General features: G+C 39.9%; 3 protein-coding genes across 3 annotated transcripts; 2 read left to right on the forward strand and 1 right to left on the reverse strand.

The window, feature by feature from the left end:
* Window positions 1–806: 806 nt before the first annotated feature.
* On the reverse strand, window positions 807–2,524 carry mrpl20 (mitochondrial ribosomal protein L20). Its single transcript, XM_030777582.1, has 4 exons — window positions 2,338–2,524; window positions 1,766–1,876; window positions 1,577–1,654; window positions 807–1,315 (listed from the first exon to the last, which is right to left on the reverse strand). Exons 1-4 carry the CDS (start codon window positions 2,422–2,424, stop codon window positions 1,142–1,144), a joined length of 450 nt encoding a protein of 149 aa, XP_030633442.1. The 5' UTR covers window positions 2,425–2,524; the 3' UTR covers window positions 807–1,141.
* A 1,676-nt stretch (window positions 2,525–4,200) lies between these two features.
* sdhb (succinate dehydrogenase complex, subunit B, iron sulfur (Ip)) lies at window positions 4,201–8,456 on the forward strand. Its single transcript, XM_030777564.1, has 8 exons — window positions 4,201–4,292; window positions 5,516–5,649; window positions 6,461–6,546; window positions 6,989–7,125; window positions 7,243–7,359; window positions 7,471–7,572; window positions 7,681–7,803; window positions 7,976–8,456. The coding sequence occupies exons 1-8, from the start codon at window positions 4,224–4,226 to the stop codon at window positions 8,054–8,056; spliced, it is 849 nt and encodes a 282-aa protein (XP_030633424.1). The 5' UTR covers window positions 4,201–4,223; the 3' UTR covers window positions 8,057–8,456.
* Window positions 8,457–9,589: 1,133 nt separating this feature from the next.
* Window positions 9,590–14,158, forward strand: mfap2 (microfibril associated protein 2). Its single transcript, XM_030777578.1, has 9 exons — window positions 9,590–9,610; window positions 11,762–11,832; window positions 12,259–12,309; window positions 12,674–12,700; window positions 13,123–13,188; window positions 13,360–13,398; window positions 13,586–13,673; window positions 13,762–13,835; window positions 14,010–14,158. The coding sequence occupies exons 2-9, from the start codon at window positions 11,796–11,798 to the stop codon at window positions 14,111–14,113; spliced, it is 486 nt and encodes a 161-aa protein (XP_030633438.1). The 5' UTR covers window positions 9,590–9,610; window positions 11,762–11,795; the 3' UTR covers window positions 14,114–14,158.
* Window positions 14,159–14,474: the final 316 nt, after the last annotated feature.

Raw genomic sequence — 14,474 nt, forward strand, 5'->3', positions numbered from 1 at the left:
AAACGGTTGTGAAACATTTCGCATAACCGTTTAAAATACGCATAAACTTAATGAGGCCCTGCTGCACTTTTTGTACACGTTACACCATGTTGAACAAAATACAGATGGAAGTAATCACAACTCCAGTCTTTCTAACAGCTTTGAAACCACTTCAACCATCTATATATGAGATTAGTGTAAATAGATTAGAGATATCTACTAATTCGTGATAGAGTTATTAACGACAGCTCAACGAATCAATCGATTAAAGTGTGCTTTAATGATCAAAGGAGAATCACTCTCGTATAGTATGTCTGAACTACTATGAAAACTGTACTGTCTGTGGATGAACTTTTCCAAGTTTTTTTTTATTATCTGTATAATATAGCGGATGTGATGACACTTAAGACATTCAATTAAAAAGAAAATTTTTGCTCATCACAAACAGTAAAGCACATACTCACCAACAAGAATAGACTAATACAAGAACATGATCTGCACTTTGTGTAATAAAAAACTGACTCAACCCATTCATTCTAAGAGAGCAGCTGTTCCAGAAAACTGGATGAAACTAATTATTTCTTCCAGACTGAGTTTAAAGTAAAAACTGAAATGTAATAAACTGTCAAATCTGAGCTGTGTGGTGATGCCTGGCAACTCTTTTGTTACACACTTCCTTTTCTGAAAATATTAACCAAAAGAAAAAAGAAAAAAATGTGGCTTTCAGTATAAGAGTAGAGTACGTTTACTGTTTATACTTTTATTACTAAATACTTTATGAAAAACATAACAGCGTACTACTTCAGCAAAAGACAGTAAAACAAAGCTGGATAAACATCATTTATTGACAAAGAATTATATATATTTACATAAACAAACACAAGGCATTACAAATAAAAGGTCAAGTCATGTCCCTCTGAACTCACAAAATCACTGTCCCTCCCAACTTTTCAGGTACTGCATGGCTCCTGTGAAACGCCTCTGAACGAGGTTAGACTCTATCCATATTGTGGTTCCCATGAAACTGGACATTGCTATTTAGTGAGGTCTACATCAGCTGGATACTGAGGAAGGAAAATCTGTAACAGGATGAAACAGTTATCCTGTCTTTGGGGTACACAAACATGGAGTCCACTGGAACAGGTTGGCAGACAATACTGGATCACTGTAACTGAACGATGCGAGAGAAGACACCAGGGGGCTCTTTGCCATTACCCAGGGCAGCGCAGAACCCTTCTTGTTGCCGTGCCCTGGCCAGCTTGGCAAGAGAGAGGAATGACCGTGGTTCAGTTACAGCGAGGTCACTCAAAACACGTCGATTTACCTGGACGCTACTCTGTATGGATAAAATAGATAGAACAGCACACACTGAAAACTCTAAAAAAAAAAATGTTGAGACCCTAGCGCTCATAAAGGCCCCCCCCCCCCCGTGTCACACAGTCATAATATATGCAATTTGCATGGCCACAACACACTAAAGCACTGACAAATACTATTACGCTCCAAGCAATTAATCACAATGATTCCAGTACAGGGTTTCAAACTACACCTGATTTTTCAAATGGGTTTTATTATGGAGCAGAGGATAAACATTTACCTTAACTAGGTTGCTGATAAGGACAGGATACTTCATTCCGTGCTCCCGAGAAGCAGCAGCTATACGAGATATCCACAGCTGGAAGAGAAAGGGGGAAATAATATAATTATTCCGATGTCTACTGAGCTACATGTTCGCGCTCATAAGGATACTCTCTGGTTTTGCCTTTGCTATTACAGTGTAACTTACTGTCCGCATGCTGCGTCGTTTAGCCTTGCGAGCCTTTGTTGCATAGACAAACGCTCTCCGCACCGCTCGCACTGCCAAACTGTAACACCGATTCTTCCTTCCCCTAAAATGCTGTTTGTGTGAGAGATGTAGAAAGGAAAAAATTGTTCGGTGAAAACCAACAAGAATGTTGACAGTAAATGCTTAATAAGCAGTCAAACTAGAGACAAACTGACTATGTGTATATGCAGACATGTGAAAATCACATTAAGTAAATTATTCAGAAAAAAAAAAGTCTGAGTAACTAGTACCGTTTTAATGTGCCTAAAATTTGAGCAGCTGGAGGAAGCACTTAATAGGTTTGGCATCAAATGTATAAGGGTCTACGAGCACCTACAACAATTCCCCCATGTTCTATGAAATTACCTAACACCTTTGAGCCCAAAATTCGATGATAATAAGGTGAGGTGACTTAGTTTAAAAATATTTGACTGATGTTATTCGAAATGCGCTGACAATGTATAACGCTAGCTTTTTTGGACGAACGTCCACTTTTGCTAACCTAACCAGACAGCAGTGTTCTCAGCTCTCACCCGTGCATTCTTCAAAACTTCTTGAACTTTCCAATATCTGTCGGGCCCTCGGTTACGTATCCAACACGATAACGTTAGAAACACCATGATATATGCCGAATCGTGTCAGTTCAAATGGTTTCTTACACAAAATTCAATCTGTTCGGATTTAGATAACAACGTGACCTTAATCCTGCATGAATGTTTAGTTCCGACATCAACGTGACTCTAGAAATTCGTCATATCCTGTGCGACGCTTAAGCTGTTTCTGTTTCTCGCAGCTGTAGATGCCCGATGTGTGGCGCCCGACTGAACATCTAGACTTATTTAATTATTACAAAATTATGAGAAACCAAACATTGATTCAGATGTGACACTGCAGGAAATGAGCATAAAAGACAAAAATGAAATAACAGTTACTTTAAGAATATCTGCAAGAGATTTACAACCCCTTCAGCTGAAAGGTTTTGGAACTCAGATTTTCAAAATAAATTGGAAGCAAGCTTGTAAGAAACTATTATCAATAAAAGTCGAAAGGTTTCATTTATAATCATCCACCGTGCAAGGTTTAGAAAGGACATTAATCTGACATTGAAAGTATTATTCATTCATTTTTTGTACATAATTGTTTTGGTATAATTTTTGTTTGTTTGTTATGATGGCCACTGCGAGGTTTCATTAAAACAAAATGACGTTTTTATGATAGGCTCGTATACCTTTAATTTATTTATTATCCGTGAAAAATTTCACATTCATATATGTGAATGAACAAAGATGAAGCCAGACTTTAAATGTTCAAAATAATCTCAAAGAAAAAAATCGGGAAAACACTGATATAAAATGATCTTTTAGGGCGAAAATCTTTATTGTTTGTTTTGAGAAAGCTTCTATATAGCTTCTGGAGTCATACTGGATTGGCTCTGTATATTTATTTAAAAATGTAGATATAGAGAAAGGAAGGGACAACACTACTTTATAATGATACCGTATTCATAAACCCAAATTTAACAGCAATCATTTTCCATGTTTTTCATAATGATATCAAGAGGCAAAGAGTAAAACAACTGTGACCATGGTAACAACCATGCAGCTGCCACAGCCATCACTGTCAGAGGGACTTTTTGAATTTATATTTCATTAGAAAGAAGAGGAGGAGGAAGATTCCCAGGCCCAACATCCACGGCTGTGTGCCCTTAAGCAAGGCACTTAACCCCAATGCTCCCCGGACGCTCCCAAAGGAATGCTGCCCACTGCTCCTGCGTCTGGTGTGTGTTCACTACTGGTGTGTTGGATGGGTTAAATGCAGAGGACAAATTCACTGCTCACTGTTCACAGTGTGTGTGTGCAATCACAGAAACTTACTTAACTTAAGAAGAATGAAATGTATAAATAATATTTTTAAAACAAAAATTAGAAGCACTGTTTTCTTTCAATATGTTACCATGCATACTTGTTTGATTTGTGATGAACATGTGAAGGACATTTTTTTATTAGCTGTGATTTACATGTATGATTAACTTCATTACAAACAATTTAGAATACACAAATGCATTATTAGTCATCTTTAATGTTTCAGAATATGCAGAGAGGGGTGCATGTAATTGCCAAGTAATAACATTTACCTGGGTAACACCTGTAAATAATTGTATACCTCTTTCACATCATTTCTTCTCAGATACATCCTAGGTGGACCGCACTGCATTCCACGGACGCCACTGTTTCGAATTCAGAGAGAAAAGGGGAGTGTTTGCATACACTGCAACTGAATTCGTAGGCTGTCTGTGGTTGGTACTGGATTTGAGTACTCCTTTTCAAGACATCTGAGGATCTAACGCGAGCTAGGCATGATGGGATAGTGGAGGTTCCCTAGAGGTCAGTGGAGGTAGAACCGTAGAGCCCTTGCGAAAATGTCGGCGGTGTGTTTCTCCTTGAGCCGCTGCAGTGCTGTGGCATTCCGTTCCTCCGCCGGAATGGTGGTAAGGTTAACAGACACTCGTGTACACATAGATAGTTTATATATCGATAAACATGGACGTCAACAGTAAGTAAACGATAGAGAAACAGGACTGACACGTCATTTGTCATTGTATTAGCTGGGTACTAGGCGGATAAGTGAGCTGTAGCTAATAGCTTGTTAGCTTTATGTCGTAGGTTAGCTGACTGTAGCCAACTGTACTGGTTCTGCTATACTAACGTCAAAATTCTCCAATTCTGACGTGTAACGTTACTTTGTCGGCCTAGATTGAATACACACACACTTGCAGCGGAGTCTTGTTTAGCAGGAAAGAGAGAGTTAAATTGCAACCAGGGAAGATGTGGATTAGGACTGAGAAAGAAACAGATCAACGTTATATCAAGTAGAGCTACAAGTAACTGTTTTCAGCTCACTTAGCAAGCAGATCTTCTTGCCAGAATCATCTTTAATCTTTGTCCGTTTCAGTTTTAGCATTGACCGCTGTATGAAATGCTAGGCTATTACAAAACTTGGTTTTGTTGACGAGTTGCAGGGTTATTGATGCTGATATACAGCTGTTAGCTGTCACATAAGGTGTCCTATGTAAACCGCTCTTTGAATGATATTTTCACTTTAGCGTTTTATCTGTTAAATTCCATTGAAAGAGGAATGATCACCAATCTTAACTTTCTGTCTTTGCCGAGAAGTATAATATACTACGATTATAAAGCAACTTTTCTTTGTTCGGTGAGTTAGATAACAAGACATGAATCGTGATGTAACGTAGTCATATAGTGTAATGACGCTCTGTGACCAGTAGGCACCTTGTGGCGAGAAGACCATGATTTAAACCTCTCATTTTGCTTTCAGTTCCTATAAGTTAAAACAGTCTCGCTGTCAAAATGGAATCAGTTTTGTCGTTCAAAAAATTCAGTGCTTTTGAAAAACTTTACACGGTCAAAATATATTTTATTCATTATGAAGAGAGTCATATCAACAACCAGTCTGTTCTGCGCTCTTTGTCCTAGTCATGTGAAGTTTATGCAGTTCTGATTTTTGTATTTTTCCATTGAGCAAGTAAACTAACACATATGCAGATCTTTTTGCAATTACTGATGTATAACATTGAACGAGAGTTATACAGAGCTATACATATGCTGCTTCGGTATATTTCAGTGCTAACACAGATTTGCATGTGGTATGAATCCTGCCCCCTTCACTCTTCTTTCTCTCTCTGTCCTTCAGGCGGTGCGATATGCCCAGACAGCAGCGGCACCTGCAGCGCAGCCCAGAATTAAGAAGTTCCAGGTGTACCGCTGGGACCCCGACACACCTGGAGATAAGCCTCGAATGCAGACATACGAGATTGATCTCAACACGTGAGTGCAGCCCGGGCTTTGGCGCTGACAGATTTTTTTCATGAATGTCGTTACAAGGGTTCATTTTATATCAGGAACATAAAACTGCCTGTATATTTGATTATCGTATCAGTTGGTACTGACAGAAATGGAAGTATGTTGAACATCTGGCAAATTTGTTGCTAATTTTGGATTTTGATAAAGAGCTTTTGTGAATACTGTAATACCCCATTAGTGGTGAGATTTAAGTATCATTTTCAGAGAGCTTTTTTACTGTAACTCTCAGGAACAGAACAACGTATCTATGAATTCATCGTAATAATATTTATCATTTGGTGTTCAACTTAAATGCCTCTCACACAGCAATAGTGTGTTTTTTTTTGTGTTAGTCAAAATCTGTTGCTCTTCAGAATACAGCCATGACTTTAGACAAGGGAACACAATGCCTCTTTGGGCACACATCAGAGTGACTGAGACAGGCTGACCCCCCCCCCCCCCAGTCTTGTCCCTGTTCTGCTTTTAAACCTCCTCATCCAATCAGCTGTGCTCCTGCAGCTTATGCTTCCCCACTGCAGACCTGTTAAAGCGCACAAGCTTTAGTCACTGGCACAGAATGCCAGCCAGTTACCTTATCAGCACCTAGATTGGACAGGTGTGGTCTACAGGAAAGGAGTGTAAAAGTACTGTACAAATACAGCTTGCACCTGACGTAAATGAAAACTCCGCCTTACTTTTCTAATTAATAATATATTTTTCATTTGGCGATAGTCAAAGGCAACTAGTCTTAAAGTTGTTGAATTTAACATCTTCTTGCGTTCTTTGCTCTGCACAGTTGTGGCCCCATGGTCCTTGATGCTCTGATTAAGATCAAGAATGAGATGGACTCCACACTTACCTTCAGACGCTCCTGCAGAGAGGGTGAGAGGCCAGGGGAGGGGGTACAGGGCGCAGTATAATACTGGGCACATAAGTGGAGTTAGGTGTTAACATTGTTGTTATGGTATTGTTCGCAGATTTGGTTGGTCATTTGAAAATGCTGTAGTCTATATTTACTGTGAAAGAATTTTAGTTTGTAAAAACGTCACTGTGAAACTACAATTATAGTCTTTAATGTTCCTTCTAATTATGTGCTTATTTTCAGAGCAGGGCCTTAAAAAAACATAGGCATGTTCTCAAATTATTGCTTCATGTTTGAAGCAGATTAAAAATATATCAAAAATAGTAGTTTGTCAGTTTCTTAATATAGCACTTGTTCTTGAGAAATAAAAATGCCATTGTTAACATCCATGCCATCATTAAAATTTATCCTTAACATTTCAGTGCCAGTTTTAATTGTGGGTGTTTATCATTGGCTTTAAAGGTATCTGTGGATCTTGTGCAATGAACATCAATGGTGGTAACACGTTGGCATGTTTGAACAAAATTGATACCAACACCAGCAAGGTGACCAAGATCTACCCTCTTCCACATATGTATGTGGTCAAAGATTTGGTTCCGGTTAGTATGTTTATATATATATTATTTTGTGTTTTTTGATGTGACATGTAATGTTTGCTTAAATAAATGCCCTGTTAGTCTTTAAGAGCTTTACTTGAAAGGTCAATTTGCCCGTAGGACATGAGTAACTTCTACGCCCAGTACAAATCCATCGAACCCTTCTTGAAGAAAAAGGATGAGTCACAACAAGGGAAGGAGCAGTACCTCCAGTCTGTGGAGGATCGTCAGAAACTGGTATCTGCATTCTGAACGATTTTGTTTGTGCTTTTCAAGGTGATATAAGACAACAAGCTTTTCCATAGGTTTGCGTAGACTTAAGGTGGATTGGATTTCTCTGTGTTTAAGGATGGGCTGTATGAATGTATCCTGTGTGCGTGCTGCAGCACAAGCTGTCCAAGCTACTGGTGGAACGGAGATAAATATCTTGGACCCGCCGTCCTCATGCAGGTGTGTATATGCGAGACGGTTTACCGCGGTAACCAGCACATGGAAGAGTATTGACCACTGTACTGGTGGAACAGGGGAGTATATTTACTTATTGTGTTTGACTTTCAGGCATATCGTTGGATGATCGACTCCAGGGACGAGTTCACAGAGGAGAGACTCTCTAAGCTTCAGGATCCTTTCTCCCTGTACCGATGCCATACCATCATGAACTGCACCAAAACATGCCCCAAGGTACCACAGCCCCTTCCAGTTCCCAGCATGCATGTGAATTCACTCTCTCTGCCACACCATGTCATGCCTGTAAATAGTATACGTAGGCCGTAAACACATGAACAGTTGTTCCCCGTTGAGTCTCCTCCCATTTCTTTATCTGATCATTGTGTTTTCCTCCTCGCCAATACAGGGCCTGAACCCGGGCAAAGCAATAGCCGAGATTAAGAAGATGATGGCCACGTACAAGGAGAAGAAAACAGCTGCAGCGTGATTCCTGAGCAGCCTGCATCATTTCTGAGTTCATTCTCAGTACCTCTAAATAACATGTACAGTAATTTAGACATCTGAATGAGATCTGGTTTACCTGAACATCTGCTTTGTCCAACACTTATACACTCCAGCACGAGCGACACTGGGTTAGAGGAGATTTGTGATCCATACTGAGTGACAGTATGTGTCTGTGTGTGTGAGAGTGTAAATGGGAAATGGTCTGCAGGCTTTAATGCTGCATTCCTTTGCTCTCGCACAACAAATGGCCCTATATTGTGTATACACGCAAGGATTGGTTCAGGTGCTGATGGGCAAAATAAATACAGTATATGAGAACCTAAACTCTCCTGTTGTACCAGTGGGAGACTGATTTATGTGTAATAAATACATGCTTTAAGTCACTGGAGTTGTGTCTGTATTTTTTGGTCACTTAGAAATATTGTGGAAGATAATATAACAGCACTTGTTTTTTAAACTGTGATGGAGGAAGTATATACACATGGAAGGTTTGCAAACTGAAGAAAAACTCTGATGGTTGTGTTCAACAAACCCCTTTGTTCATTGCTTTGAGCGGTTTTGAGCTATGAGGGAAGACCAGTTCCAATACTTTGAGGGTAATGCATAAATAAAACTGGTAGATACAACTCAAAGACCACTGATGAAATTCAGGACCATTTTTTTTTTTTTTAAATAGCCAACGGCATCCTCAAAATGTCACAGTAGTCTTGAGTTGCCTCTTCTGTTTCATACAAAATGAGTTTTCTTACCTTCAGTGCCTTTGCTACACATGAAACAGGGAGGACTGTCCTTAAATAACAGACACTGGGAAAGCATCGTGTGTCTGGATGACTTTTTCCACTGGCATTGAAATACAGCGGTGTCGAGACAGATATTGTCCTCTAGGGGGCCCGATGAAGCATGTAACCGCATAATCACAATGCGCGGAACGTTTTCTCCTATTAGGTCAGCTGGTCGAGAGCAGTTAAGGGTATAAAGGGAAACGATGTGTCCTGATTGATGGCTTAATTTTTCCCTTAGCGCTGGTATTGCTAAAAAAAAAAAACAACCTACAGACTTAATTAAAAAATAAAGATTTCTCAGTCCCCATTTTACCTATTGTAATTCTTCCATGCTTGTAAAGCCACTGGTTGCCACCACATTGAAAGATTAACGGTCAGCAAACCCAGGTATGAACATGTATCAGTTGAGATACCTGTATCTGTACTTTATAAGCGTGCTCACCTTTTTCCTTGAAGAAAAGAAAAAGAATATTGTGTCGATTCTGTCCATTTCCAAATATAAAAAGAAAAAAAAGGGCCATCGGAAAGACAAGAAAAGGCATAGCCTTTTACGGTTGACATATTTAATGTACGAGGATCAGACATCATCATTTATAAGAAGACATGTGCCAAAAGGTATGCTGGTCGACTGTGACCCGCTCTGAACAGGAGGGGGAGGCAGGAGGCGGGGCGGTAGAATGTGGCGCACGGTCATAGAGTGCCTCAGACGGACGCAGACACTTGGGGATCACTCGGGGAGACTGAGTTAACAAGAGGTAAGCATTTACGGAACTATACAGCTGCTAGTGCTAAAAATAAATTAACATGCAAAAATACGTTGCAAAGTAGATTTTACCAAAGAAGGTGTCGATTTAACAATAATTATTAATTTTTGTGTTATGAGTAGGTATGTGAATAGGTAACTTGGGTCCAAGTAAAAGAAATCTTTTATCGTTCCAATTTGTATGCTTTTTTGTTGTCTTTTATTTGAAATCGAATATGTTAGGGTACTACATTTGTGGAATAACTTGAGATGCAGCTAAAAAGGGTTCATCTGTACTTCAACCTTAATTTATGCTTTATTCATTTAACACTTTAGATGTCTAAATGTCAGGAGAACAAAAGTACAAAGTAGATTACCTTGCTTCATGGACATATGTATACCTTTCTCTAAAGCGCATCTAAAATCAAAGTTATACGTCAGTGTAAAACTTGCTCCATTCAGTTTAGTCAGAGTTGACATGACGTTGTCTTCTGCGCGACTGTTTTCATGGGGTTTTTTTGGGGGGGGGGGTGCTGTTACACTCCAGGGGGTGGAGTTATTGCTTGGGGCGATGACAATACAATGTAGAGGACGTGGCCAATATAAATAAAGAAGGGGGACGGGCAAGTGGGGTGCTGTGGAGGAGAACCATACGTGAGGAGGAAAAGGAGAAGTTTTCAGTGGAGAAGATGTGTTCATATTCACAGAAACGTGATGAGAAGGACGAGAGGATGAGAGTTATGAAGAGGAGGAGAGTTAAGGATAGGAGAAGAATAGGAGGCAGAAAGGGGTTCTCCCTCACAGAGGCTTTGTTCCTAAATCCCCAGGCAGGCCTTGGGTTGGGGGAGGGGTCAGTTCGGATTGAGAGGATAGACAAAATGGGGGTTGGAGAAGGGGGGGGGGGGGGGTGTAATAGCTCCCAGATGTGTGCTGTGAAAACATATGGTTTCCGATGGCCACTGTGATGCACAAGAGGAATGTCTGAGCTCACACAGAAGTACTTACACTGTCAGTGACACAATCGAGCACGTACACACATGTGCATGTGTGTGAAAACACACACAGATTTATGTCATGCGCGTAACCTAAGTATTATTTGTGTGTACTGAGACAGCTGCAAAAATAACTGTAACTGTAAAAGTAACTGTAAATATGTAGAATCAAGGATAGTTTTCCCTTTCAAAACAAACCTGAGACCTCTGATGACTTCTTTGTTTGAAGGTCATATATCATAAAACTGTTATTGCAAAATTTTGCATTATAAACTTTTTAATTCAAAATGCCCCTAAAATACTCATTTATAGATCCTTTACAGATATCAAATGTAACATGTAATATGTTTTTATATACTTTTTTTTCGCTCCACTCTTTACTGCTTTCTTTCTATTTCATACTGTGTTCATACTGTACTTTCTTAGGCTGGCGACCTTTTCTTATTAGAGAGCAGAGACGGAAAGGGGGAACGGGAGGGGGAGTTCAGAGAAATGACAGAGGGAATGAAGGAGAAAGTGAGGAGGGGAGAGTGAGAAGGAGAGAGAGAGAGAGAGAGCGAGAGAGAGAGAGACAGGCTGAAAGACAGACAGACAGAGAGTCAGACAGAGAGAAAGCGAGAGAGAGAGAGAGAGAGAGAGAGAGAGAGAGAGATTTAAAGACAATTAAATTGTAAGTGAATGAGAGATGTGATGAAAAAGTGGCGGGGGAGCATTGAAAGATGGGCAGAATGAGAGAAAGAACCATTTAAGAGTGGAGCAGAGAGAGAGAGAGAGAGAGAGTGTGAGAGAGATTGTGGAGGACAGGGGGATGGGGCTTAGGCTACTCAGTGGTTCCTGTCTTGGAATGTAGCCCCTGGTCTGTCTGCTGTGGAGCGTTTAGCAGCGAAATGGTGGAGAGTAGAAAAACAGAGGGAGGAGGACAAACATGCCACATTCTCGCTGTCAAAGATTTTCCTCTGACTTCTTGGGGCCAGAGGAGGGCAGAAAAAAAGGGCGAAGAAAAGGAGAGGGGGAAAGTGCGTTTAAGGAGAGAATTAATGAGAGGGATTAGAGAGAGCGTGGTCAGCTTTTTGTAATCCGTGATAAAATAATACAGTCGGTTGAACGCCTGTCATTCAGGAATCAGAATCTCTCTGTTGACTTGTTGTCTTCTCTCTTCATTTTAATGGTAGTCTGTCTGTCTACCTCCAGTCAGAGTGAGCAACCATGAGAGTCAGCTGCCTTCTACTGCTCTCCATGCCTGGTGAGCCCAGCTCAAACACACACACACACACACACACACACACACATACACACACACACACACACACACACAGTGTGCCCAAAGATTCCCCAAACTAAATGTCAAGGTTCAAATCATACACCACACTGTTTTCGGTATCCAAAATAAAACTATAAATAATAACACAAACATCCACAATTTTTAATTGCAGGGACTTCTCCACAGCTCCATTGCCTTCTTCTGCTTGAGAGTTAATTCTGTCCTTCTGTTCACTTAAATCTTTATGTGAGAGCAAGAGACAAGTGGAGTAGTTGTCCTCTATATTACTGTACCATTGTGTGTGAAAAGTGGAGGAGTGGTCTTCTATATTATCATACTATTGTGTGCGAAAATTGGAGTAGTTGTCTTCAATATTGTACTATATTGTACTATTGTGTATCCTCACAGTACTTCTGCTAGCCCAGAGACCTACGCAAGAATATGAACCATTTCCATTTGGTGAGTACATACAAACCATCTGTACCACTGCAACACAGTCAAACTATAGCCTACCTAAGCTATGCCTAAGCACTTTGCTTGCTTTGTGTCCTTATTTTTCAATTGTGTTAACGGGTGTTTCATTTATTGATTTGGTTGTCAGATATGGATAGATCATTTAAGTGCACATGTCAAAGCGGTCTGATCTATCCTTCAGTTCATGAGATTTGTCAATCACAGAATATTCATTCCTTTGACTATTTAAGAGGAGAGTTTTTGATACTATTGTTATATTTATATTTAACCTGCTGCATGCATTAAAAGTACAATATCAAAAACAACTTCCAGCTTAAAAATAAATTTACAGAGATCTTCTCCCCCATAGATGATTATGGCACAGACTATAATTTTCGTAAGTATAATTCATTTCATTTTTCCCCAGTTCCATGATGTGAATGTAAACATAAAAACATCGTCAGGTGTGGTTAGGGATGAAACTGGTCACGTCGTAAAATTTCAGTAGTTGCTGCACCTTCTTTCCTTATATTATATCATAAACTATATTCCATGATTAGTAAATGAAAATATATTAACCTTGAAAAATATAGAGATTTATATATTTTTGAATGATAATATTTGCTCTGCCACGTGATGTTACTGAATGTGCAGAATGTCTGAGCTCGAGATTGAAAAACCTATTGTTTCACGATCAAAGTTTTTTACTGGACTAAAATTCAGCTATTTCATTTTGTTTTGATGGTGCACTAGAGCACAATGCATTGCTGAAAGAGTATGTCTAATGTTTTTATTCATCTGTTATCCTTTACCTAACAGCTGAGGTGAGCTCACCTCCTCAGCAACAGATTCTGCAAGGACCTGAAGAGACTATCAAACAATCTGGTATGTTTTCTTAAGATCTCCGTTTCGTTCAACCGTTAATAAATGTAGCATAGTGATTGTGTGTAATGAGCTACCTTGTGGGTCCGTTGTTATCGTGTCTGGTTTTACTAATATGCGTGAAGAGACAGACGTACACTCACTAACTACTGCATATTTTGTTTGTTATTTCAGGCTTGGAGATGACCGAACCCACTGAGCCTGGCCCACTGGGTGAGAGAGAGAGAGAGAGAGAGAGAGAGAGAGAGAAAGCTAGACTGCAGCTTGTCTACACCTTTTCAGATCTGCTTTGGTTTAACTTTTAGTGTTTCATTATATGCCTGTCAGCTCCACTAGAGAAAACAGATGGCTCTACAGAGAGTAAAGAGCAGGTTTAAGTGATGTGAACCTTGGCTTGCAGATTGTCGGGAGGAGCAGTATCCCTGTACCAGACTTTACTCTGTCCACCAGCCGTGTAAGCAGTGTCTGAACAGTATCTGTTTCTACAGGTGACTCAGCTCATTCTCTTATTTCACTTATGTTGTGTGGGTTTGAGACTGTGATGGTAAAAAAAAATCGTCTTTGTGTTCTCCACAGTTTGCGCAGGGTCTATGTGATTAACAAGGAGATATGTGTGAGAACTGTGTGTGCCCACGAGGAACTGCTGAGAGGTAAGGGCTCTCTCATGTTTCTGACTTTTTATGTGACAGAGAGAGAAGGAAAGAAAGAAAGAAAGAAAGAAAGAAAGAAAGAAAGAAAGAGAAGAAATGTAATCTACTTACAACTCTTTTACATCACCCATACATAAACATCATCTTCATTCGTCCGTTTTTCTTTTCGCGTAGCTGACTTGTGCCGTGACCAGTTCTCGCGATGCGGAGTGGCCGCGCTGACCGGCCAGTGCGGGTTGCTTGGCAGCAGCTGTGGGAAGAGCTGTGGATCCTGTTGAAATTTGATTGGCCCACAGTGAAAGAACAGCCCACATACTGCCTAATGTCCAGGTCCAGAGCACACCTGTAACCTGCTCATTACTTTTACACTTTTCCCCTTATTCGCTTTAGTAATCTTTATACCAAAGATTCTCAAGTTATTTCTGCTCCTCTGTCCAAAACCAAATCCCCATTCTTTTCATTTTTACTACCCCTGCTCACAGTAAAAAAAAAAAAAAAAAAAAAAAGTACCTTATATATAATTATACACCATGAAAGGTGGGGTTGTTGAATATGTGTGTACGAATGAATCTATATAAACCTATATTTACTTTTATACTCCAATGAATATTGATTGTACGATGTCACTGGTGCTACAAA

This window comes from Chanos chanos, chromosome 6, assembly GCF_902362185.1.
Source record: "Chanos chanos chromosome 6, fChaCha1.1, whole genome shotgun sequence".
Lineage (NCBI taxonomy): Eukaryota > Metazoa > Chordata > Actinopteri > Gonorynchiformes > Chanidae > Chanos > Chanos chanos.

Coding starts and splice junctions, on each gene's coding strand:
- sdhb (XM_030777564.1), top strand. CDS start 4,224: ATGTCGGCGGTGTGTTTCTCCTTGAGCCGCTGCAGTGCTGTGGCATTC. Junction 4,293..5,515: donor GTTCCTCCGCCGGAATGGTG/GTAAGGTTAACA, acceptor TCTGTCCTTCAG/GCGGTGCGATATGCCCAGAC. Junction 7,573..7,680: donor GACCCGCCGTCCTCATGCAG/GTGTGTATATGC, acceptor TTTGACTTTCAG/GCATATCGTTGGATGATCGA.
- mrpl20 (XM_030777582.1), bottom strand. CDS start 2,424: ATGGTGTTTCTAACGTTATCGTGTTGGATACGTAACCGAGGGCCCGAC. Junction 1,877..2,337: donor AAGTTTTGAAGAATGCACGG/GTGAGAGCTGAG, acceptor TCACACAAACAG/CATTTTAGGGGAAGGAAGAA. Junction 1,316..1,576: donor TTATCAGCAACCTAGTTAAG/GTAAATGTTTAT, acceptor TTATCCATACAG/AGTAGCGTCCAGGTAAATCG.
- mfap2 (XM_030777578.1), top strand. CDS start 11,796: ATGAGAGTCAGCTGCCTTCTACTGCTCTCCATGCCTG. Junction 11,833..12,258: donor TCTACTGCTCTCCATGCCTG/GTGAGCCCAGCT, acceptor GTATCCTCACAG/TACTTCTGCTAGCCCAGAGA. Junction 13,836..14,009: donor CCACGAGGAACTGCTGAGAG/GTAAGGGCTCTC, acceptor CTTTTCGCGTAG/CTGACTTGTGCCGTGACCAG.